At 38.8% G+C, this 26,055-nt stretch overlaps 1 protein-coding gene across 2 annotated transcripts; it reads left to right on the forward strand.

Moving 5' to 3' along the window:
* The first annotated feature begins 552 nt into the window (after positions 1 to 552).
* Positions 553 to 16,415, forward strand: LOC124820789 (uncharacterized). 2 transcript variants are annotated; one of them, XM_047292553.2, is made up of 12 exons: positions 553 to 681; positions 1,359 to 1,457; positions 1,860 to 2,003; positions 2,208 to 3,083; positions 3,566 to 3,653; positions 3,743 to 3,816; positions 10,888 to 11,926; positions 12,281 to 12,567; positions 13,265 to 13,371; positions 14,762 to 14,912; positions 15,388 to 15,540; positions 16,031 to 16,415. In XM_047292553.2, exons 1-12 carry the CDS (start codon positions 625 to 627, stop codon positions 16,163 to 16,165), a joined length of 3,210 nt encoding a protein of 1,069 aa, XP_047148509.1. In that variant the 5' UTR covers positions 553 to 624; the 3' UTR covers positions 16,166 to 16,415. The 2 variants fall into 2 exon arrangements, with proteins under 2 accessions (XP_047148509.1, XP_087966475.1); XM_088110349.1 differs by lacking the exons at positions 14,762 to 14,912; positions 15,388 to 15,540; positions 16,031 to 16,415 and adding an exon at positions 13,777 to 14,216.
* Positions 16,416 to 26,055: the final 9,640 nt, after the last annotated feature.

Raw genomic sequence — 26,055 nt, forward strand, 5'->3', positions numbered from 1 at the left:
ATGACTTGAGATACTTTTTAAAAAACTGAAACACAATTGAAATAAAAACAAAAAGTTAAGTTAATATCAACTTGATACGTTCTCTAACTAAGAACCATCCCATTAATTAAACCAAAATAAATACTCCGAGAATAAAATTATATTTAAACTTTTGTTTTATATTAAGAATACATTGGATCTTATGTGTAAAACCTTAACCGTTAACCACTTCACACAAACAATCTATTAAGAACCTGTTAGAAGAACTTTTTAAAACACTGAAAATAAAAAATGTAGAAAAATTATATGAAAAAGTTTGTTCAAATTAACTTGCATTTCAACTTATTGAACAAAATTTCTTTATATATTTTCCTCTTTATGGAAAAATTGTCTAAAAAAATTATGTATTACAAATTCCGAAACATTTTTATTTAAAAAGAATAGAAGGTCACAATTTTTTAGTTAAAACAGATGATCATATTTAAACCAAATAAATGTTAAAAAAGCAGAAATTTATTTCCTCAATTTAAAATTTAAATTGTGACTTTGACTGTTTGGCCATTCTCATCGACGCAAAGTTAACCCGCCAGTTCTATCCTTTGGCGCCAAAACGTTTTGAGTTCGCTCTTGCTTTGGCACCGAAACATGGGAGAAACTTCTTCCATGGCAACCCTAGCTTTTCGTCCTCCTCACTTCTCCGAGGTTTGTTGCGCTTATTTTCTTTCCATATTTTTTGTCTTTTTATTTGTTTGTTTTTATTTTCATTTGTATGATACACGAGAAAAAAAAATCGATACCTCAATAAAGGTTGTGAAAATTTAAATCGGACTTATATGAGAGCTAGGCTGAGAATTTTGTTTGTTCGATTTTCGGTGGGTGTTTCTTTTTCATGGAGTTTTATTAATTTTTTGTTGTTGTTGTAATATTTGGGATATTGTTTTTACTTGATGATGATACTGTGATTTATGTTATTAATTCCAAATTTCTTCAAATATTGGGTTTTTGATTTTTGGGAAATTTGTACTCGTTTGTAAGTGAAGTATGGATGTTTTGAAATTGTAGTTATAGTTTTCAATTGCTGCTCACTGTAATAATTGCGCGGATTGAGAGGCCTTTTCATTCACATCAAGGTTGCAATCGTCGCTGCATTAGCCACATTTGCTGGAAAACTTATCACCGTGATTATAAATTATAATTGTTGTGTGTGTGTATCTGCATGTTTATGTATTTATCTGTGTTCGTCCTAATAACTGATTTGGTCTTTGTTTACGGTGTTGCATATAAGATAGGTTCTATTATTATTATCTTATATATATATATATATATATATATATATATATCTTCAATTTGTAATTTTATGTTGCATATGCATATTGCAGGAAGTAGCTTGGCTTCCATGCTGGCTGCAGAGTCTTGGAACTAATGGGTCTATTGAATTTGTTAAGGAATCTCAAGCCCATTCATACAAAGAAGCAAAGGTTAGAATTTCTCTTTCTGAGATTGTGCTCCTTTTTTTTTTCTTTGCGTGGGTGCACTATTATATTCAGGTACTCTTCAGAGATGTTCAATATCTACATATCACAAGATACATCATTATACCACTCTACCAGTTGTTTCATTTAAATCAGTAGAAGACCAAAGCATAGAAAATAAAAGTTTATAACATCCAGTACATGAGTGATTGATGATTGGTTTTGTATGTTTAAGTTCTAGTGATGCCTTAGTACATAGTCCGTCTTTACATGGATAGAGGATAGTTAGCTGTACAAAGCTGTTTTACTCACTGCGTCTATGTTTGTTCTTCAATTTTGAAAGTCTATGGGAGTGTTAGATTGGTCAATTTTTTTTGTTGATGCATTCTCTTCTTTGGAATGAACAAGGATCCAGGACCTTCTGAAGAAACTGGTAATGCTGGAGAAGATTTCAATGCAATGTCAAGGGAAGAAGGTCGATATAGAAGTTGTCATTTATTCTTATCTGGAGATGATAGTTCACCTCTTAGTGTTGCTTCATCTCCTGAAAATGTGAGTTTATTTTTCTTTTTAATCGATCAAATTTTAAAGAATGGTACATCTATTACATATGGCTTCCTTCTATCGAGGACTTTCCTCCTTCTAAATTTTATTCTTGTGAAACGTGTCTGTAAATTTTATTTTTAGCTACTGGGTAAATTACTTAAACTGTTAACTCTATTAAGACTAAGATGTATTCATAATTCATTGAAGCAGGTGTTTCACTTTAATCTTTGTCTTTCTTCAGACATTGGTTCACTCTTTTGCCCGACCCAAGATTTGAATGAATCTCAAGATGTAGTTGCACCAAGTACTGTTTTGTCATTGCAAGCTATTCAACCTTCTATTGATTTTAGAGAAAACATGCATTCGAGAATGGATCGTCTTACCTGTGAATCAGATTTGCCGGCTGCTTTCATCCCAGAAACTGTGGAAAAGGATGCTTCAAAATCTCTCGTTGATACAATTGATTCTGTTAAAGGTGCTGATGTAAGTAATGCAATTGAACTTTCTGTTGCTGCATCTGAGGCATTGGTCATACATGATTTAGTGAAGCTGGACTCAGTTTTAGAAACAATGCAAACAGAAGCTGTACTTGAAGTTGCACTTCGTGTGAAGCAGGCACGTCTTGAGGGATTGGAAGATGGCTTCCAATCCTCAAATGAGGAATCTGACTATAGTGATTCTCTTTCTGATTTGAATGATTTCATTATGGAAGATGCCTATGAAGATATAGGGCTGCCTATTGGTGTTCCTGTTGAGAATACTCTATGCAGTTCAACTATATTTGAAACAAAAGGTGTGTCTGATGTTCAAGAAGGTAGAGGAAGCAGTAATAAAAATAGTGATGGTATGCATGCTTCTCAGCTTCACAATTTTGATGATAAATCTAAACAAAAGCAGTTAGAAGTTAACGTGGAGAAGGAGATGCAGCAAAATGCAGACTCACCTCATCATTCTTTAAGTTGTGAAAAGGAGACGCATTTTTATGATCCTGGTTTGGGTGAAAACACACTCAAACATTTTGATAACAGTCCTCCTATTTCTCACCAATGCATAGGGAACAGTACCGATGTTGTGGCCCCCAACCAGGTAAAGTATCTTCTTTTCCTTTTGCTTTTTTTCCACCTATCGACACAGCATTCAAAATTTAGCTTCTTATGAACCAACTATCACAAAAGCTTAGGCTATTACGTGGGGGTAGATTATTGGCTTTTACTTTATATCTTTAACATATCCCCCCATGAAAGAGTTCTTTGGGCTTTAAGCGTGCATAGGTCCACCAACCTTAAATTGAAATATAACATTTTGGTAGAATGGGGATGCTTGGTTATTGGTAACTGAGACCGCTTGGTTGTAGAGGCCTCCATATCAATTATATTGAAGGCTTAAGGGATATGGTGAAGATATACGGGGTGTTTGTATTGAAAGAATGATTTAATGAATAAGAAAACAAATTAGCAGTCTCACTTTTTGTATTGTTTATCACAGTTGTTTCTGAGCAGCATTATATCTCCACTATTACATAATTTTGATATTAAGTAATTGATGCTACATTGATTTCCATTTTCCAGACAGTTGGGTTGACTGTGTTTGACTTGACTTCTATCAAGCCACCAAACAGTGTACATTCGTCACTTGTTGAGATTTCTGGAAATTTCAGTGAGTTTTAATATCTTACTCATCATTTTAATCTGCTTTCTTTGTCCAGTGATTAAAGCTGATCTATTTTCTTTTGTTAAACGATTCAGAAAAGGAGAATTGGGCAACTTACCCAGCTCCTGAAAGGTTTAGAAGTCGCTGGTTAGGGGGGTGGACATATAAGGTGTGGTGGTTCTTCTTTTTCCTTCACCTACCATTTCTGTTAGTCATGCAAACTGTCATTTCCTTTTTATATTCTAGTTAACAAAATTGTCTTTAGTTTAGACCGACACTCAAATTCATCTTGAGTCTTGTTGAAATTAAATGGCTATTGCCTCTTCTAGAGAAGAGGGAAGGTCTGGTGCAAGGATATCACTTCCACATGTTTCCTAATTTAGACTTTATAAATATTAATAGTACATGTCACATTTTAATGTCTGTATGATTTGATTACGACTAACAGTTATTAGGAATATTTTTGTTGTCAATATAAACATGTGTGTATTAGGCTTCTTTAGTCAAGAAGTCTAACTATCACTCAAAACAGCACACACTCACTCACCAGATTACTGGAAACAGAACTTGATAGGTTTCTGATATAGAAACCTATTGAAACGCACACAAACACACCCAAAAGACTTCACAGAATGCTGTATAACCTCTCTTTGTATTATCAACAATTCAAGAATACAAAGTATACTCGTGATGAGAGCTTAACCTCCCCCCTTATAGGATTAAAGAGTTCTTGTCGAACTATAATTCTCCCCAAAAGTTCCCCCTAAACACATTACAGTGCTTATTTATACAACCCGTTCCCGCCTTTCCTAACTGCCAAGGCAGTTAGAATTAATGTTTCTTTCTTCTTTCATACACTCTTAACCTCCTAACATTACCCTCCTCCCCTTCAACAACCTTGTCCACAAGGTTGAATTCAGGGTACTGATCCTGGATAGTCACCCTATCTTCCCAGGTTGCTCCTTCTCTGCCTCCTTCTTGCCACTCGACCAAAATTTATTGTATTATATCATCCCCTTGCTGCCTTTGTCTAACCCCCCAGAACTCTCACCGGCCAATACGTTGGTCCTTCTACTTGCAGCTCAGCTGGTAGATCCTTCTCTACTTGTTTTTCTCCCATGGCTTTCTTCAATTGTGATGCATGAAAGACTAAATGTATCCTTGCGGATTCAGGCAACCACAATCTGTATGCCACTTTACCAACCTGTTGAATCACCTGAAACGGCCCAAAATAACGAGCTGCAAGTTTGGGATGCAACCTAGTAGGCATGTTCGATTGTCGATGGGGTCTAATCTTCAAATAGACCCAGTCATCCACCTTAATATCCACCACTTTCCTCCTTTTGTTTGCCTGCTGTGCCATTAAATCTTGGGCCCGATTTAAATGGAATTTCAATTGCTTCAATGCCTCATCCCGTGTCATTAGATCTTGGGCTACAGCTTCCACCGGCGTCTCTCCTGGAACAAACCTGCTCAAAGATAGAGGAGCCCGACCATACACCGTTTCAAATGGTGTGCACCGCGCAACCCCCTGATAGCTGGTATTATATAATATTCCGCCCAAGGTAGCATTGCATTCCAGCTTTTGGGTTGCTCCGAGCAAAAGCACCTCAAATATCCTTCCACAATTCTATTCACCACCTCCGTTTGCCCATCTATCTATGGGTGGTATGCTGTGCTCATCTTGAGCTAAGTTCCCTGCATCTTAAACAACTCCTTCCAAAATATGCTTAAGAATAAGGGATCTCTATCACTAATAACCGAAACCGGAATCCCATGCAACTTGACAACTTCTTTAATAAACACCTCGGCCACTGTTCTTGCCGAGTATGGATGTTTGAGTGCCATGAAATGGGCGTATTTACTCAACCTATCTACCACCACCAATACGGCATCATAGCCCTGAGACTTGGGTAGCTTCACAATAAAGTCCATGCTGACCTCCTCCCATACTGCCTGAGGTATCGGTAAGGGTTGTAATAACCCTTGAGGCGAGGCAGCCATGTACTTGTGCTGTTGACATCCTGCCACAAAATCCGTGACTGCTTTCTTCATGCCTACCCAATATAAAGCTTGGGCGATCCTCCTATTTGTGCGAAACACCATAATGGCCTCCCGTGCTGGTCACATGGAACTCAGCTAATAACTTGGGAATCCAAGCTGATTTGGCGGATATTATGAGCCTACTCTTTTAATGCAATCTGTCATTCTCCAATGTATAAGCTAGATGACAGTTTGGATCATTTTTAATATCTCTTATGATTCTGGCCAGCGTTTCATCCTCTTCTACCTCTCGCAACACTTCTTGGAAGTCTTGCCAATATGACCTGGATATCATCTGCAAGGTTGCTTCCTCCTTACTGCCTTCCTCTCTTCTGGACAGGGCGTCTGCAACTTTATTGGAACTCCCTGTCTTATATACAATTTCAAAGTCATAGCCCATTAGCTTGGCTATCCAATTTTGCTGACTGTAGGTTGTAATCCTCTGCTCCAGTAGGTATTTCAAACTGCGTTGGTCAGTGTGGACCACAAACCTTCTTCCTAGCAAATAGGGTCTCCAATGTTGGACTGCCAGGACCACCGTCATTAGCTCCTTTTCATAGATAGATTTACTTAGGGCACCCTCCGATAGGGCTATGCTGAAATAGGCAATAGGTTTCCTCTTCTGAGTCAGCACGACCCCCAACCCTCCTCTAGAAGCATCGCATTCCACATGAAACACCTGAGTAAAATTTGGCAAAGTCAAAACTTGGCCAGAAGTAACCGCAACCTTCAGTGCTTCCATCGTTGCTCTAGCTTGCTCCGACCACACAAATTTGCCCTTCTTTAACAACTCTGTTAAAGGCTCTACCAACTTCCCATATCCTTGCACAAATCGCCTGTAGTACCCTGTTAGACCGAGGAAACCCCTCAATGCTTTCAGGGTTTTAGGTTCGTCCCACTCTAAAACAGCTTTGATTTTATCCGTGTCCATCTCAACTCCTTTCTCTGAGATTTGATGTCCCAGGTAACCTATCTGTTTTTTCTCGAATTCACACTTCTTTCTATTAGCGACCCAGCCATCCCCTTCTAATATGCCTAGCACCCGATCCACATGCCCAAGATGCTCATCCCAACTAGTACCGTACACCAAAATGTCATAAAAAAAAACCAGTACAAACTTCCTTAGGTATTGTTGCAGGAGACTATTCATCGCAATCTGATGACGCATTGTGAGACCAAAGGGCATCACTAGAAACTCGTAGTGGCCCTGATGTGTGCGGAAAGCTATCTTCTGTATGTCTTCTTTCCCCTTCTAATCTGATGATAGTCCGCTTTTAAATCTATTTTCGAAAAATAGGTAGCTCCCCTCAACTCATCCAAGAGCTCTTAGATTACGGGTAAATTGTAGCTCTATTTAGAGCTCTATAATCCACGCAAAACCGCCAACTGTTGTCTTTTTTCTTTACTAAAATAACCGGACTAGAAAAAAGGGCTTGTGCTTGATCTGATCAACCCGGCTTTCAGCATGTCCGCCACTTGTCTTTCAATTTCTTCTTTCAGCAGGTGGGGGTACCTATAGGGACGTACATTTACTGGATCCCCCTCCTTCCTTCAGTATAATTCGGTGCTCCATAGCCCGAGATGGTGGTAATCCCTGCACCTCTTGAAAAACTTGGTAGTGCGCCTGCAACACGGCTTCCAACTTTGCATTCTGCTCCCCCGTCAAATCCACTGGCCCTTCACCGTCCACCTCTTTCTCCACTCGGCCCAGATCCCAAGCTATCACCCATGGCTCAACATCTGTTAACTTTAATAAAGACTGAGGCTCCACCAGCTGTCGGGCCAAAGCTGGGGGTCTCCTTGTATCATCACCTTCTTGCCATCCACATTATATCCCATTGTCATTTCTTTCCAATTTATCATCACCTCTCCCAGTTTAGCTAGCCATTCAACCCCTAATATGATGTCTACTCCGCCCAATTCAAATAAATGGAGCCTCTCCTCAACCACGACCTCTGCCAGAATGATCTCTACTTGCTCACAACACCCTCTAGTCTCTTTCCTATGTCCATCCCCCAATTTCACCTGATAAGGGGGAGTATCATTTATGAGTAGTTGCAGCTCTTCCGCCAGTCTGTGGCTAATAAAGTTGTGGCTGGCCCCGCTGTCGATGAAGACTAACACCTCCCTGTCCCCAATCTTTCCCCTCAATGTCATCGTCTTAGGTTGGGTTAACTCGCCTGCGGAACAAGCCGATAACTCCATAGGTTTTGGATTTTGATCTACCCCTTCTTCCGCGTCGTCCTCCTCATCCTCCGCCAACACCAATACTCGCAAACTCTTCTCCGAGCAGCGGTGGCCAGGAGCAAATGGGCCTCCGCATCGAAAACATCGACCCTCTTCTCTTCTTTTAAGAAATTCAGGATACAATAAGTTTCGCATCGTCCTTCCCCGATTATCGGCGCCTCCGGTCACACTCCCTCTCGAGTTGCTCGTCGACATCGCTCCCTCTCTCCTAGCTGATCCATTACCCTCCGTTCCCCCTGTCCTGTTCGTGGACTGACGTTCGGTTTTGCCACGTATTACCGCTCCTGCCATGCACGACCCCGATGGGCTAACTTTCATCCCGTTCCAGCCCCATCCTTTCGCCCTCATCATAGCATCTTCTACATCCCTCGCGATCCTGATCGCAACCATGAATTCTTGAGGATCTTGAATGCGGACTTGTCCCTTTATGTCTTCTCGCAGACCGGCGAGAAAAAACCCCATCACCAGCTCCTCCGATAACCCCCGTGTCTGACCTATTAATATTTCAAAGCTCTGGACGTACTCCTCCACCGATCCCTCTTGCCGCATTGTCACAAGCTGTTCAAACACAGATCCTCTGGATCCCCCTCCAAATCGATTCACTAATGCCATTTTTAGGGTTGTCCAAGAACGAATCTTGGCTTTTCCTTCCAAACGTTAAACCAGTAACTCGCACCGCCCTCCATACTAATATATGCAAGCTCCACCTTATCCTCCTCCGCCAGCTTCTGAATGTGAAAGAAACGTTCTGCCTGATTAATCCAGCTGTGAGGTTCTCCCTTCGAAAGATGGTAGATCCACCCGTTTTCGCCAATTGTGCGGTATACCCACCTGATCAGGTCTTCCCCCATTATCATTCACCAAACTGTCACTCCCTTCCGAGTTTCCGTCGTGATTGTTCGTTCTCGCCCCATCATCTGCATCATCTGCTGTATATCTCGTCGCACAGCAGCAGCCTCCGCCTTCATCCCCTCCATTGTGATTTCCAGTGTCTCCATTCTCCCTTCCATGGTTTTCTCCTCCAACACTCGATCCGGCATGTCGGACCAAATTGATAGGTTTCTGATATAGAAACCTATTGAAACGCACACAAACACACCCAAAAGACTTCACAGAATGCTGTATAACCTCTCTTTGTATTATCAACAATTCAAGAATACAAAGTATACTCGTGATGAGAGCTTAACCTCCCCCCTTACAGGATTAAAGAGTTCCTGTCGAACTATAATTCTCCCCAAAAGTTCCCCCTAAACCCAATACAATGCTTATTTATACAACCCCTTCCCGCCTTTCCTAACTGCCAAGGCAGTTAGGCTAATTAATGTTTCTTTCTTCTTTCATACACTCTTAACCTCCTAACAGAACTGTATTATTATTGTAACCAAAAAATACAGGAATAGGAGAGCACTCCCTCCTCCAAGGGTTTCCCCTTCACAAAGAGCCAAAGCCCAATCTACAAACTTATCAAAAAGTACCCTGACACAAGGCCTTCCTGCCTGCTTATAAAGACCCCCCTAACCAACTAACCAACTAACCAACTAACAACTAATTCCTAATCTAGTTCCTTTTATTCTGCACACATTATATCCTAACATTACACCCTAATGCAAAACAACCTTGTCCTCAAGGTTGGAACCCTAAACTGTTTCCTCTGAACGTTATATTAGAGCCCTGCAAAGAAATATCCCTGACATTGGTCTTCTGGTGTTTTATATGTTTGTGACAACCACATCTTGAATTCTTGGATGAAATCTTTCCCACTCCCAGTCCCTGTTACTACTGTCAAACCATCCAATACCACTGCTACTGTTTGCAATTTTAAATCTGGGGTTTGGGTGGTGTCGACATGAGAGATCCTCCTCTAATGACTTCCACTTTTCCTGGATTCTTTTAGCCCAATTTTGTGAAGTCCTCAAAATCTCAACTCTGATTTCATCGGCTCTTGTAACACTTTTGGCAGCTGCTCCATCTACTTGCAAACTCTCATGTAAAATTCCCTAATAATTTGGCACACCAAACCTAATAATAATAATAATTTGTTCTTTTGTAGTTAACAGCTCATAGTATGATGTGAAGAAACCAGTAACATCGTAGTAAAGTTGAAGTTGTTGTAATCTTTGTTGAAATTTATTGCTGCAACCTGACATACAAAACCAATATAGTCATAATAACTGATTTCTATTGTTGATGTGTTAATGATTCTAAAATCTTAAAAGTGGTAAATATGACGAGTCTTAGAACTGGTTCTTTAGAAAAAGCTTAATGCTTATTTCTTTTCAGAGTAGAAGTATGGAAGACAAATATTCTTTATATTGAGTTTGTACTTTGCCTAAAATCATCAACTTGGGTGGCACAGTTTTCTATTGAGATATTTGGCTAATTATTAGGGATAGTTAGTATCTGATGGAAGAAAGGGACGGTTCACAGAATTTTCGATGTTAGAAGGGAATATTTTGCAAATTCCTGATGAACAGTAGGAATCGGTGAGCTATCTATTCATGGCTGTTGGTTGCATTTCTCCATCAAGAATGTGTCAGCGCTTTATTGTTGCCATCACTCTGTATTAATGTTATTTAATGAACACTTGTCTGATGGAACAAAAAGAATCTAAGCACATATGATTTTCTACATATTTGGATTTTCATCCATGTTGATGGCATATAAACCACTGTTCTATCAGTTGCTTGTGTGGAATTCTAAATTGTCATCTGTAGAAGGGGAACTTCTGCTATGATTGGAGGAAAATTTCCTCCAAATTATTTTCTTTCTTTTACTACGTGTCTGCTCTTTTTGTTCCTTTTTTACTTTCTGTACTCTATCCCTACAGTTTATGTTCATTTAAAAAATTTGCATTCCTTTTCTCATTATTTATATTGTATTTGGTTATATTCATTCATGGATTTAAGCATCTTATTTTTCATGTATTTTTACTGTGTTTCCCTTTTGGAAGGAATTAGATTCATCTTCATTGAAAGGAAAGAATGCAGCACAATGGATTCCAAATTTTCTTGTTAGAGAGACAAGCTTTCTTACAGAATCCGTAGATATTGTTCCTGATGAGCATTCTCGTGTGCTGAAACATGACCCCAACTGTGCCATTGGTTCTCAACTAAGTGTGCCTTCTGAAGACTCACACAACAAAGCTAATGAGAGCATATTGCAGTCTCAAGATGTGATCAGATGTTCTAGTCCATCATTGACTGATCCTCTCTGTTCATTTGTTCCGTGTAGCCTTTCCTTAGAGCATGCCGATTACAATACTCATATTGACAAAGGAAATGATTATGAGGATTTTGTCCCATCTGTCTTTGAATTTGAGGTGGATAATTTTCAAAGGATATCGGGAAAGAATTTTAATTTTGACCGTAGTGATCATAAGGATCTTCCAATCACTGAAGCAACGATGGATGAACAAGTCACTAGGAAATTAGCAAGGGTTGAACATACTTCTCTTAAGACTTATAGCACAATTTTACCAAACTATAATTTGACAGCACTTCCAATTGATGAGAGTATGGGTAGTGCAGCATCTTTGGGCACGAAGATTTCAGAGAGCCTATCTGCTTCAAAGCACGCAGATGGAAACAAAAATAAAGAAGATAATCAGCATTTGGTTGATCATAAGTCAATTATTGAAATAATAAATGACAAGTGTAGTAATGAGTTAAAACCAGCAGACGAAAATGACATTACAGCAGAACCAACACAAGATACACCTCTTATTCTAAACCATCGGATACGCCGGTGTTTCCTAGGCCCTATGAATGTTGCAAATGATGTCAGTGCAGAGGAAATTAGGAAGGAACATGTGGTGCCAGAAACTGTCGTTCAAAATCAACAGAACAATACTCTTAATGAACTGCAGTTTGAGAGCAATAAATTCCCCAGTGAACATGTTAGAGTCAGAAAGAAAGTTCATTTCTCAGAAAAAGTGGAGGGGCTTTATCCGAAAAGGAAAGTATCAAAGTTAGAATCCTCACATAAAAGATGTAAGTCTTTTGTTCAGTTTATCTAATTGCTAAGAGCCCAATCAACTATCCCAAAAGCTTAATCTGTTAGGTAAAGACGTATGAATGGCTTAAATTTCATGGTTAGCATGTTCCCTCAACAACGAGTTCTTTGGGCCTAAGTTGTTGATAATAAACAAATCCACCTTCCTTGTACTGATATTTTGGGGGGACCACTTGGTCTTAGAGACTCTAATACCATATCATGAACCAATTATCCCATTAACCTCAGTTGTTAAGACATGCGAATGGTTTTATATTACATCAATATTCTGTAGTTGAAATGTATCTTTTCAGTTTTTATATACTGTTTTACTTAATTTTTGCTAAATGTAGGTTCATCTGTCAGAGCAAAAAGGCAACGAGTTTCAAAGTCATTGACCAATTCTGTGCCAAGTATGAAACATTCTTTGACAAATTATTGCAGAAACAGAGTGAATGAATATATATTTCAAGGTATAGAGTTCCTTCTAACCGGATTATCTAGTGAGAAGGAAAGGGACATGGAAGCACTTATAAGGAGTTCTGGTGGAGTGGTTCTTTATGATATTCCCTCTCAAAATTCCGGGGGCAAGCGACATTCAACTTTATCGCATTTCCCCATTGTTCTATGTATGAGAAAGGTTTGTGTTCAATGATCAATATAACCGTTAGTCTTTTATCATAATACTAATGCTTAAAACTTGTGCTAATTATGCCATTGCTCTCTTTCTGCATTTTTGTTAATCTCTTCTTTCCCGCTTTATGGCACTAGGGATTCATTTCAATGATTGAAGTGTACCCGAACAACTAAAATTACACACAAGATGCCAATCTAATGATAAAGAATTGATTATTTATATCTGTGACTTATCATTAAGAATTAGGTTCTTAGTTTTTGTTAAAAAACTATAATTTACGCACTAGACACCCATTATGAGAGGCTTTCTATTATTAAGGTTACTAAGGCCTGGTAATTGCTTGAAACAGATAATGGTTTTTGGGTTGTCACCTCTCATTCTCATTCTTAGTCTTCCCATGTATGTCAATAGCTATCGATACGTGTGTTTCAGAAACCATTTGACCCGAAGGCTTATGCTGTTTAGTTTTTACACAAACATTAGCAATAGAGCACGTGGAGCAACAGGGTAACTTAATTAACCAAAGCTAAATTTTCGTGTGAAAGAAAGACTGCACCTAGAAGCTGAATATTTTATGCAAAACTGAAAGAATATTTCTTTCCTTGTTAAAATAACTAATGGACAAATTGTACAACATTAATTATGTTTTTGTTATATAATGATTGCATTGTTTGATGGAGTCTTTGTTCGTTTGTCTCAGCTGCAAACCACCAAATTCTTATATGGTTGTGCTGTTGGTGCCTCAATACTAAAAGTTGACTGGCTTATTGATTGTGTTGCATCTGGAACTATTTTGAAACCTGAAAAGTAAGTTGCATCATTACTGGTAATTGACTTGTGCTTCGCTTAAATTTTATGTACCTTGTTATGGGATAAGTTGGCATTGAAGTATACTGATGTTATCGAATTAATAACCGGTGTCCTGGCTGGTCTAGATAGTCTAACACACTGCCCAAAGATGCTGGGTTAGGACAATGCACATGTATATTGTCCTGGGATTTGAAGCCAGCACTATAGGTTCGACGCTCTTAGAATAACTATTAAAATCTGGGTAGAAAGTAGTTGTGTTGGGAACTACTTTCCTGTACCTAATTCTATACTTATGAGTTTAGTTTAGTCTTTTGATCTTCCATTTCTCTTAATATCAAATTTCTATCATTAAAATAAAAGACGCCCTTTAAAATCTATTTTTCTTTCTTTTTTAATCTTAAGTTGGTATGAGAGCGGGTTGATCGCGCTCTACTGGTCTTGTCTTCTCCAGCATCGTTTTTGGCCGCCGTTCGTTGTCTGGCGCCGACTACCATTCACTGTTGGCCACTGTTCCAGTTTCCTTCTGCGACGACCAATCCCGCCGGTCCCGAAACCTAATTACGTCCACTCGCTGCCATGCGCCCCGTTCCCTTCGCTGCTGCTTCGCACGTGAAGACCACACGCTGCCTTCCATTCACCGGAGCGTCGTCGCGTCACTTCAACAGTGCTCGCCCGACCTGCACCACTTCGTTCTGGTCCCTGATTGTCTTTTCTAGCATTATCTCTAGGGTTTCCTAGTTAAATATAGGGTTTCCTTTTGTACTGTTCTTATTGGCTAGTCTCGTTGCCGTTTTTTGTTTCCTCAAAATTGTCTACTCTTCCTTATTTTGTTCTTATTGTTACCTTCATATCCTTCACTTCTATATAACACATAACACACAGGACCATTAATGACTTTTTTTTAACAGTTCTTTTATAATAAACTGTGTCAATATAGCATTCATGTATTGAAATGGACCAATCACAAACTAATGATCGTAAAAAAATTATGAAAAAAATGTGGTTAAAAAAACATTTTCCTAAATAATATTACTGTTATTGTTAGTTTCTGCTGATAGCTTTTTATACTGCATGTGCCAATCGTTGTGGAAAGATTTATACAATTTTAGACACTCAACTTACAGATTTTGGAAATTTGACTTATTTGCAATCATATTTGATTTGGCATTTACGTTAGTTGTCTATATTACTTTCTAATCACACATCTAGTATTATTTTGCAATGACTTAGCTGATGTAAGGTTTGCTTTTCTTAATAATAGATCTCTTGCTTAAAATTGTTTTTGAATCGGGAAATATTTGACAGTGTCTCCAATTTTAAGTATACGTGCTGTCAAGATCTTCAATTCCTTCTCCATTGTTTAATGATTCTGGTTTTGTTTTATTAGATACTTGATTCTTCCCAATCGAAATGACATGAAGTGGTCCAGGATTGGGACGGCAATTCATCCAAGAAACCAGAGACATATATTTGAAAGAGTACGAATTCTGCTTCATGGGAAGCCTAGTTTCTGCACCAAATTGGCATGCATCATCAAGGTAAGATCCTTCTTTTTACCTTTTTCTTTTTCTTCACTCATCTTAAGTTGCACCTTGATATGTTCTATTTTAATTTTGTAAAATTTTCACTTTTTACTAATTGTTATTTGTTTTTATGTTTTATTTTATTATGAAAAGAAGTGAATTTTTCTTTTTGATTTAGTTGACCGCAACTTTAGTTTTAATGGTTGTTTCTAAAACTAATCGGTGGATTTTTGTTAATTTACATATACATATTTGATAACTTTGGAATGTAAGGAAATCTGATGTAACTAATATATCTTCTATGCATCCAAGGATCCCAACAAATATCATACATGTCTAGTATGAAGCTATCTAAATCTACTTTAATGTAACAATGTAGGTATAAACATGGAATGTAGGTGTGTAAGTACTGATACAGATTATAATAATAGTGCTTTGATACAATATCTCAACATTTTCTAAAATGTGGATTCGTATGTTTGTTTTGCAGCATGGAGGTGGACACGTGTTCAAAACTCTTCAAGGGTTAGTACGGATCATTGAGGAGGAAGGGACTTGGTTTGAAGCTATTGTAGTTGAAGATAAAGCTACAATATCACGTCACCTGAAGCATTGTGCCCAAGAGCGGAATATTCCAATGATGGTAAGTGGTAATTCCGTATTTCAGATTTGAAGATTATTTACGGTGCTCCATATTTTGTTTAAAATGAAGTTGCTGGTTGTGTATCAACACGCTCAAGAATTTTTCCATTTTCTATCTCACTGTATATATAGTGATCACATGACCTCTTAAAAAAGTTCAATGACACAGCTCTAATCTTATCCTTCAATGATCTTTTATGGTTTAAGATTTAATAATCACATAACCACTTAAAGAGTACATTACTTTAATTTAATTTTAATAATCCAAGTGTAGTTAGATTTCCACATCTCACCCTCTCATACAAACACTTTTCTCACTTCGTACGTTCGGTGTATGCACATACACGGTTTGTCATGTGAAAATTCTTGACATTTCAATCTTGGATTTTTATGATTAACGTCTCTCACTTATCATGCTCTATTTTATGTACGTGATGTATATTTCTGTTGGGTGTTGAGTTTACTTAATCTTCTGTTGACTTCTCATGCAGCCATTTAGCTGGATCATAAAGAGCTTATATTCTGGAAAGTTGCTTCCTTTTACGGAAAAAAACACCATACATCCTTTGCCATTTGTTAAAGTCTCCGAACTTCCCAGTTCTTCGGATATGAGTCAAGAAATATAATTTTTTCTTTTAGGAAATATGGTGACCAGGGATGCGATTTATCAAGATTTATATGTAAGGGCAACACAAGGGAGGATTCAGAAATTTTAAATTTCAAAGGGAACAAAACTAATGTATATTAATTTTTTCGGAACAATCAGTACCGATATAGAGTCGCCCAGCGGAATAAAATATAGATAACGGAAAGCGTGTAACGATCACAACACAAGTTAAAAGAGTCGGTTTCAAAAATTGATTTTCTTAGCGAATTTTTATCGAATAGTTGATGTACTAAGAGTTTAAAGATTAAGAAAATCAACACAGAATTTTTATCCTGATTCAAATCAAAAGATTCTACGTCCAATCGTTAATCACTATAAACAGTGATTAACTTTTTTCACTAAAAATATAGATGTACATATTACAAGATAATGAAACAAGCAAAGAATAGAAAACACTTTCCTTCGACAAACGAATCAGAAAAGTGCAACAAGTAACTTCTTTCGATAAACGAACTGGAAGAGCTTCCTTCGACGTACTGATAACAGTTGAAAAACTGTTATTTTCATGCTTAAAATTGATACTAAAAACAACCTTTAACACTTAAAAACTAGCCTGAAATCATGCTTTTGTTCATATTTTTAGAAATAAGAGAGTTGGTCAGGTTTATGCTTGATTTCAGTGTTTTATGTAGGTTTTAAGGTGAATATGGTGAAAGAAGTGAAGAAGGATAGAGATGGAATCATAAAAGACATCAAAAAGTGCAAAAGAAGAGAAGCCGTAAGTACCGTTCAACGCCAGTTTACCGCTGAGCGGCACTCAGGAACTCACGTTGGATCCGTTGAGGGGTGAAAATGCCGTTGAGGGGAAGAATCAACTCACGCACTTACCGCTGAGCGGTAGTTTGCCGCTGAGCAGTAGTTTGCCGCTGAGTGGCACTATTTTGGGCTTGGGCCTAATTTTCTGTAATTTTTAGAATAATATATAAACTTTAGGACGTCCTAGGGTTTGTATCTTTGGCTGAGACGAAGCAAACACTCACTTTTCCACTCCTTGAAGGAAGATCTTGGATGCTAAGGCTACCTACTCATCTTTCTAGGGTTCTATCTTTCCTTATTTCATTATTGTTCATCTAGTTTCACCATAAATATGGTGAACTAAACTTTGTATTGTTGTTGGGGAATCAATGTAGTCTTGTGAAACTCTCGTATATGGAATTTGTGTTTTAACATCTTATTTTAAGATACATGCTTTCTTTCATCATTAGTTAGGGTTTTTTCCTCTTTGCTTAAAGCTTGCATTGTTTAACTCATTCAATGCCATGATTATTGATTTTTTCGATATGGGAACGTACGGGAAAATCTAGATCTGGGGAATTTCTCCCAATAGCATATTGCCTAGAATAGGAATATGAGGGTTGGTTGCCGTTAAGCTTCTGCGCTTCAGAATTAATTATTAGGAATGTTAGGAATTGTATGAACTCGTAATTAAGGATAGGCCTTCTTGCAAGGTGATTTAAAGAGTGACATTAACATTGATGAAAATAATGATGAATTCCTAAAAGTATATGAGAGTGGACAAGATGAAAATGATAACCCCAACAACATACTCATCCATCTAATTCACTAAAGTGTTTGTATTCCTCTTTTCCATTGATCAAATTCATGCATACATGTTTTATTATTGTCTCTTGCATTTAAAACCTACAATCAATTGATAATAAGTCTTAAATAATCAACAAATCATATAGCTAACTAGGCCGTGAGTCCTTTGGGAGAACGATACATGGTCTTACCGAAGTTTTATTACTTGATACGATTTGGTCACACTTGCCGATTGTTAAACAAGTTTTTGGCGCCGTTTTTCAGTGTTCATAAATTTGTCATCACGTACGAACCGGAAGCAACAACTCTGCCAACTTGAAAAGAAATGCTCCAACCTTTGACACACAAAGTGCGAGCTTCTCCTATTCATAAGACCAGACAAGAGCACTTTATCACTTTGAGAACTTCTCAGACAAACTGTATTCTCAAAATGTCATAGATCCTTTTCACTCATAGAGAGCTTCCCTTAGGCACAAAGCTTTAATACTCTCAATGGAAAAGTTTTTTCTAAGAGCTGTGAAGACCTTTATTCTCTATTTATAAGCCTAGTTTCGTGCATGGTCAAAAACTGAAAAGACATCTCCCAATTGCCACTGATAATCGATTATCATAAGTGATAATCGATTATTTGTGTCCGTTATGGGGTTTTCAAAATGTGATAATCGATTATCCTGAGCAATAATCGATTATTCCAGGGACTTGGACAATATTAAATGAAACAGTGATAATTGATTATTTTGTGTAATAATTGATTATTTGCGCGAGCAACTCTCTTCCAAATTGGCTCGTGATAATCGATTATTCTTCTCGATAATCGATTATTTGCGCAATGACTCACTAAATATGAAAACTTATAACAGTTTTTACATCATTACAATTTATCCTATAATGACCAACCAAGCACACTTAAGCTAACATTAAAACGAAATTAACACAACCAAACAAAATTGGAAACATTGAATTAAATGTAGACATAAAAACTGGTGCGAAAAATAGAGAAACCAAACGATATTATTAAGGAAACCGAACGGTACTAACAGTGACTCAACGATCCTAACAATGAAGTGTGTTAGGAACCGAACGGTGCAAATTATTACAGCTGGATGAGGGAGAGAAGAAGAAAAGCAGAGGAAAAGTTAAAAGCCAAACAGTATAAGAGAGGAAAAGAAAAGCATGAAGAGCTAGAAATCGAACGTAATAGTAGTGAGCCAAACACCCAAGAGCCTAAAACCCTAGAGAGAAAACGTGTAAATGGGGGGGGGGGGGGGGGTGGGGGGATAGGAAAGTGAAATCTGATTTGGGGTTTATAGCCCCCAAATTACGAAAATGCCCTTAGCATGAGCTTCTCCTAAAATTGACCTAAAATGGGTCCAAAGTCATAAAGTTTAACCCAAAAATAAAATAATTAAAATTACAAAATGAAATTAAGCCCAAATAGTGAAAGTGAGACAATAATGGAGAATTAAACACAATTCACTAATATAATATAGTGCGGAAAGCTAAGTGAATAGTACAAAATAGTAATTCCTCACACCTACCTAAATGCAGTCGAGCACCCACCTAAACACAGTCGAGCTAAGAGTGGAATTAGATACTCTGGAGGAGAGGAGGGAATCGGCGGCTGTGCGGGCAGAAGCTTGCAAACGATTGGCTGAAAGAAGATATAACACCAAGGTACGACCTAGGAGCTTCTAGGAAGCAGACTTAGTATGGAGCAAGACCAGTGAAGAAAGACGGAAGGCTATGCATGGCAAGCTAACAACAAAGTGGGAAGGATCTTTCAAGGTCACATAAACCCTCCAAAATGGAGCCTACCGCCTCACTCATCCTAACGACAGAACGATTCCAAATACTCGGAACGCCTCCTATTTAAACTTTTACTCAGTTAAATGATTACTCATTGTATTTTTCCTTTTTGTCAAGATTAATATAATATTAAGAGTATTCCATTCATAACAGAATTGCATGATGAGACTACCGAGACTGAACAGATAATACATTCATTAAAGATAAAACCAAAGTTGATGAACATTGAGTTTTTGAAAGGAACCACTGTCAACTTGGTCAGGTGGTGAACGACGAGTTCATTAAAGAACCACTGCTGCTTGGTGTAAACAATGCGAAAGTTGATGAGTGGAGAGTTCCGAAAGGAACCACTGTCAACTTGGTCGGGCGGCGAACGATGAGTTCATTAGTGCACCACTACCACCCGGAACGCATAACGCAACCCAAAGAAAGGAATATTCCAAAAGGAAGAGGTTAACCTAACTGGATGATGAACGACGGGTTCATTAATTACCACTATCGCCTGGCACGTACGACCAATGAATAGAACAATCCAAACCCAAGCAAAATAATAAAGAGCGCATCATGCTATCGTAACGTCACCGAACGACCATCACCTGAAATAAAGCGCTAAAGCGATTATGCGAAAAAGAAAAACGAAAACTGTTGTATTAAAATAATAACTTTAGTGTATACAAAAAATTGTATCAATGGGCCAGTGGAGTAAACACTAACAAAACCTAAAGTGTTTACCACTAGGCACATTGCAAAAAATGTTAAAAAAAAAATTAACCCCCGCGCCTCCTAACTAAGCCTGCTTTACTCGCCACCAGCGTCACCGTCGCAATCTTCAGTCGCAGGTTCTTCCACTTCATCCGGCATCTCCTCTTTAGCTGACGATTTCTCTTCATCACCAGGTACCTCGTCAAGAGGGATTAAATCCCCCCCCCCCCCATAAACCTATTTCATCACATCTGATCAACGACTCCGAGCAAGAAGGCTGCTTGGCGAAGGGCTTTGTTGAAACCTTGCTCAATCACAACAAAGGCATTCAACTCGGCTACCCTCTCGTCCACCCGTTCAAGTCTAGCGAAAAGGGTCTTGTTTTGAGCAACCAATTCTTTCTCCCTCTACGCTTGTTTTGTTGTCGTCGCCTTCAGCCGACCACACTCTTTGACTGGCCGGTCTCCCCTCCCTTGTGCCGCTCAAAGCCTCTCGGTGGCCTCAGTCAATTCCCCCTGGGCCTCATCTAACTCAAGCTGAAGATCAACTTGCTTCTTTTCACACTCTTCATGGGCGGTCCTCAACACTTCCACCTCGACACGAAAGATTGGCTGAGATCTTCTTTTCTACGGCTCCGCATTGCGTCAGTCGGCAAACTCCCGAAGGTACCATACCAACAATGTTGCCTGGGTTGATAGCTCCAGAACGACGTTGGTCACTTCGCCTTCTAACAATGACTCTACAACCTCCCTTTCAACAGAGTTCATATGAAACTTAATCTTATGACTAACGTTGAACTCAAGGCTGAATATGCTGGCCAGGAGGGGTCGGGAGACACTCAGTTCGTGGTGATTCCTCTTAGAAGAGGATTTATCCCATTCTTTATGTTATTTCCTTTTCCTCTCTAGAGGGACGGTCGTCGTAGTAGTCGCCCCGTATGATTGCTCGAGGACGACCATATGGGTGGGCTGAGGAACTTCGACTTGAGAAGCCTCTTCAGTAGCATTGGATGGATGATCCTTTGCTGCTACAGTCGCCCGACTAGATGAGGCAGAGTGAGGATCTCAGTTCTTTGAAGGAACGCCGCCCATATGTCTCTTTGAGGATAAGAAGCTGAATTTTCGGGGAGCGAGAATGGACATGATGCCTGAAAGGAAAACACAAATTTAGCTAAGTTAACATAAAAGCACTGAACAAAGAAATCAATGGAAAATACCATAGCGAACGCCATTTGATCAAAATCTTCATGGCCAAGACACTTAACAAGGCCGCGAGCAGAGAGGTGATAGGGTAAGCCGTTTATAATCCTAACGGCCTCCACCTCGGCGAGAGACATAAGGCCGATCGGTCAAGCCTTTATCTTTTGAGGGTTCCTCGTCTAAAAGAAAGTAAATAAAGGAAGCCCTGCTATGTCAAGGAATTCTGACTGGCCGGACACCCTTATTATAATTTTAAAATATCTCTGAAATTTTTAAAAGAGTCAGAAAACGACTTGAATAAACAATAATCCTTGATGGATGTCAAAGATACCCATCCTCGCTTGGCAAATGGGTGAACATTAAAGTAGTGGAGAAAAAAAGGGACGATATGGGTAATCCCTAGGGCAGAATAAACAGCTACAAAGGCCTACATGGAGGCCCAACTGTTCGGGTGAAGTTCAGAAGGGGCGACGTTGAGCTCGCGGAGGACGACCAATTGGAAGGCCATAAAAGGCACCCGAACGAACATATGGTTAAACAGATAGGTATATACGAAGAAAAAATCCTCTACGTTGGGATCCCTTCCCGTGAAAAACTCATTTGATCCGCTGGCTAACACCCAATCGTATCAAGCGGGCGTCTACCTCATCTTGAACCACGAATGAACGGTCGACCCACCATTGTAAATCTTCTTTAGTATCATAGTCAGATACGTAAAGACCAATATCATGTGACGTCCACTCATATCCCCGGACGGTCGACCAACCACCTTCAGGTTCTTCCACCTTATTATCAATATCGACCCTACCCCGATAAAGCTCAAGAGCTACCCCGTTGATAACCCTTTCCCAATGTACACGGGAGACTGAGGCTCCGAACCCTTTTCCCGTTCGAATCTCTTAAGACAAGACGACGATACGGAGCTCGGGGACGAAGACTAATCATCTCTGCCCTCCATGCCTCGCCACCTCTACCCGCAAATTGCATGACGAACTAACATTCATAGTTATTTTACCTTGGAAAAAGAATACTTCCTTACCAGAGGTATAAAGAGAATGGTGAAAATGACGACCCACTAATAAGTGAATATTTATGCTCACATTTATGCTTTAAAATTCAAATTTTTGATGGGATAATTGTGCTTAAATGATTGATTTAAAGTGAATGTGTGACGATTAGATTTATTGGATTTGAAAATTGAAGGGACTTAAAAAGTAATTTTTAGTTGCATAAATTATTCTTGGATATTGTTACATTTATTTTTACAGCTGAAATATAAGTTTTATTGGTCTAAATGACAATTCAAGGCCCAAAATCAGATTTTGTTTGGAAAATAATATACAAATGGGTCAAACAGACTTTACCCTTGCACCTCCTCAATTTCCCTATATACACTCCTATTTCTGAAACATACCCAACAAGTAAGCCCAAACACTAAGCCTTTTCTCCTACACCTCCCTAAGTTTCCTATATACACCCCTCCTAAACTAGCCTCCACCAGATCATGCCATGTGGCAATCTAAAACCCTAAGTACTATCCAACCACATACTGACACATCACCCCCTCTGTCACCTCATCATCTTCCACCCATGAAACCCTAATTCCCAATCCAAACCCTAGCCGCCGCATAACCATCCTCACCAACGACCATCCTTTCCGCCGCACCACCGTCCATCACGCACATCCACCATCAACACCATCGCGAGTCCCTCACACATAGCCGCCGTCGCACAACACCACCGTCAACCAACCGTCGCAGAATTGTGCCATCAACTTCATCATTTTCTTCGTTTGCACAACCACCATTCTCCTCCTTGCATGGCTGTCTTCTCCATTCGCGACCTGCAAGGAAAAATCATTAAACCAGAATCAAAACCCAAGTGAACACTAAACACCCAAATCATCTTCGAGTTCGCATCCTGTGAGAACCGGGTCGCATCTTCGAACCACCATCTTGCACCTTCATCTTCTCTAGCGTCAAACAGTAGAGAACCCAGAAAACCTCGCGCCAGCGTCGCACCTGCACTCAGAAAAACCCAAATGCTAAAGTCGCGATCTCCTCCATTGACACACTATCACGCAAAGCTTGTTGAAACCCAATCACGCCATTGCTGCCATGTTCGTCCTCCCCCAGATATTATGAAGCCGACAAGGAAAGGAAAGAACTAGAAACAGATTCCTAAGTGCGATCAAGCAGCAAAATCACGACATCAACAATGGTGAGCAACGCATAAGCACTTCAATATGAGTCAAAGCTGGTCAACATATTTGAATCTGGTCAAGGTTGGTCAAACAGGGGTTTATGTGATGATGACAACACATTATTAATAACACATGTGTTTATGTGTTACATGTTCATAACTTTTAAGTTTATGATTATTTGAGAACATGTTTGTGTTTATCATTACTGCAATTCATTGTGTTTCACATGAGATCTTATTTGTGAATGCATGACATATATTTGAGAAAAGGAAAACCACATGCACTTTTGTTGAACTTATAATATGTGGCAAAACAACAATTTTAAGTCGACTTCATTATGAAGTAAGTCGACTAAAACTCGTGGCTTTGCACAAACTTTTTCAAAGTGTGCTGTGAGAATTTTTGAAGAGAAAGTTTTTCAAAACTTTGTTTAATTGTGTTGTATAGTCGATTACATGCAACCTGCATTCGACTAAGTTTGCTACCTTTTGAAATTTTGTTAATGCTTGAACTAAATGTTACAACGACTATATTTTTAAATATGTTGACCAAACATTTATTGTGATTCAATTGCATTAATTGTCAATTCAATTAACTACATTTATTATTACTAATTGCTTTGACATAAGTGTTGTATTCGACTGCATTAATAGCTAAGTCGATTAAAATTCTTCAGAGTTGTGAATTGCTATAAATTGACGTGAATTTGAAATTTGCAAGAACTTTTGTGATTCTTACGATTTGATTGATTTCTTTCAGATTATTGATCTATTGCAGAAAGTGTAAAAGCTCCAAGAATTCATCAAGAAGACTGTGGTGTTCATCTTTGGTGATTGCTTTACGAGCAAGAATCTGTGTGCTCTTATTGCCTGATCAACCTACACTTGAGGTGTCTATTTCGTGATCAGTTTCTATCAATATTGTGAAGATTAGAGTTGCCCTGTTGTGATTACAGGAAGAAAATGTGCGACGTTCTGGACTTTGAGGATTGTTCAAAGTGTTAAAGACTGCAGGAGAGGGGACATCTTGTTGCTGTTCTTTGTTTGTATATGCCTATATTTTGATTAGAGCTTTAGAGAGGTGTTTTATATTTTTGACGTGGATGTCGCTATAAAAGCCTTCTTGTAAAAACCTTGATCATTATAGTGCATTTGCTTCCTGTGGTGAAAGGACACTGGATGTAGGCTTGGCTAAACCAATATAAAAACTCAGCGTTTGATCTTTCTATCCCTACTCTATTACATTCAGTCGACTTTACATTTTACGTATTCCATTATATTTCACTGCAGTACAAAGTCTTTTCCTTCCGTTTCAAGAAAGCTTTTAAAGGAATCTACTTTGCGAAAAAAATTTAAAGAAAACATTATTTTGTGTTTCACCAATTCACCGCCCCTCTTGGTATTGAAACTAAGCCATTCTATTTTCAACAATTGGTATATGGATAAGAAGTATTCAGATAGGATGGCAAAAAGTGGTTCTCATCATGCAGAGGGGTAGAATTAAAAGCATGCTCATAAAAAATATAATCATCAATAACATACCTATCAACAACATGATCATCAAGAATAGAATCAATCTTAGGTATGTTTACCTCCACTTCCCTGAAGATTGGTAGAGTGGTGGAAGGTGAAGATGGTCTACCTATCTCAAAATTGCTGCTTATACCTGCCTGGTCCTCAAAATCTTCATCAGTCTGGTTCCCATCTCCTAGGTCAATGACACTAACATCATCTGGAAGCTGAACAGTCTGAAATAGTAACTTTGAATCTTGATACTGTTCCTCAGTGAGTTGAGTGGCCATTTGCTCTACCTGATCAGTCAAACTCCGAATGGATGCTCTAGTCTCTTGCATGAACTCAATGTTCTGCATAGCCATTTGCCTCAGTAACTCCTTCAATGTAGACTCAAAAGTAGAAGGTTGAGGAGCTATTTGGGCACGAGCATCATATTGCTGACTTTGGTATTGCTGGACTAGTGGTTCTTGATAATGATGTTGTTGTGGGGTATCCGGCCATCCCAAGTTAGCGTCATTCCTTCCAGGATTATTGCTGTAACCATACTAAGCAGGGAAGAATTCATCCAAGAACAATCGCTTAAGATCTTCCCAAGAAGTGATACACCCTGAAGGAAGACAATAAAGCCAATCCTTTGCTGCTCCTTGTAATGATTGCAGAAATGCCTTTAAGAACATATTGTCATCCTGGACATGTGGAGGTTTCATTGAAGAGCACATGATGTGGAAGTCTTCCAAATGTTGATGTGGGCATTCACCTGCAAAACCATGAAACTTAGGCAACAATTGTATCAGTCCAGTCTTGAGAATGCAATGAACATCATCCTCAATAGGTGGAACCGGTTCCCAAAGAGAACTCTCAGAAGTCGGAGGATGAGCCATAT

The sequence above is a fragment of the Vigna umbellata genome, chromosome 3 (genome assembly GCF_029865625.1).
Source record: "Vigna umbellata cultivar VRB3 chromosome 3, Vumbellata_1.0, whole genome shotgun sequence".
NCBI classification, from domain to species: Eukaryota; Viridiplantae; Streptophyta; class Magnoliopsida; order Fabales; family Fabaceae; genus Vigna; species Vigna umbellata.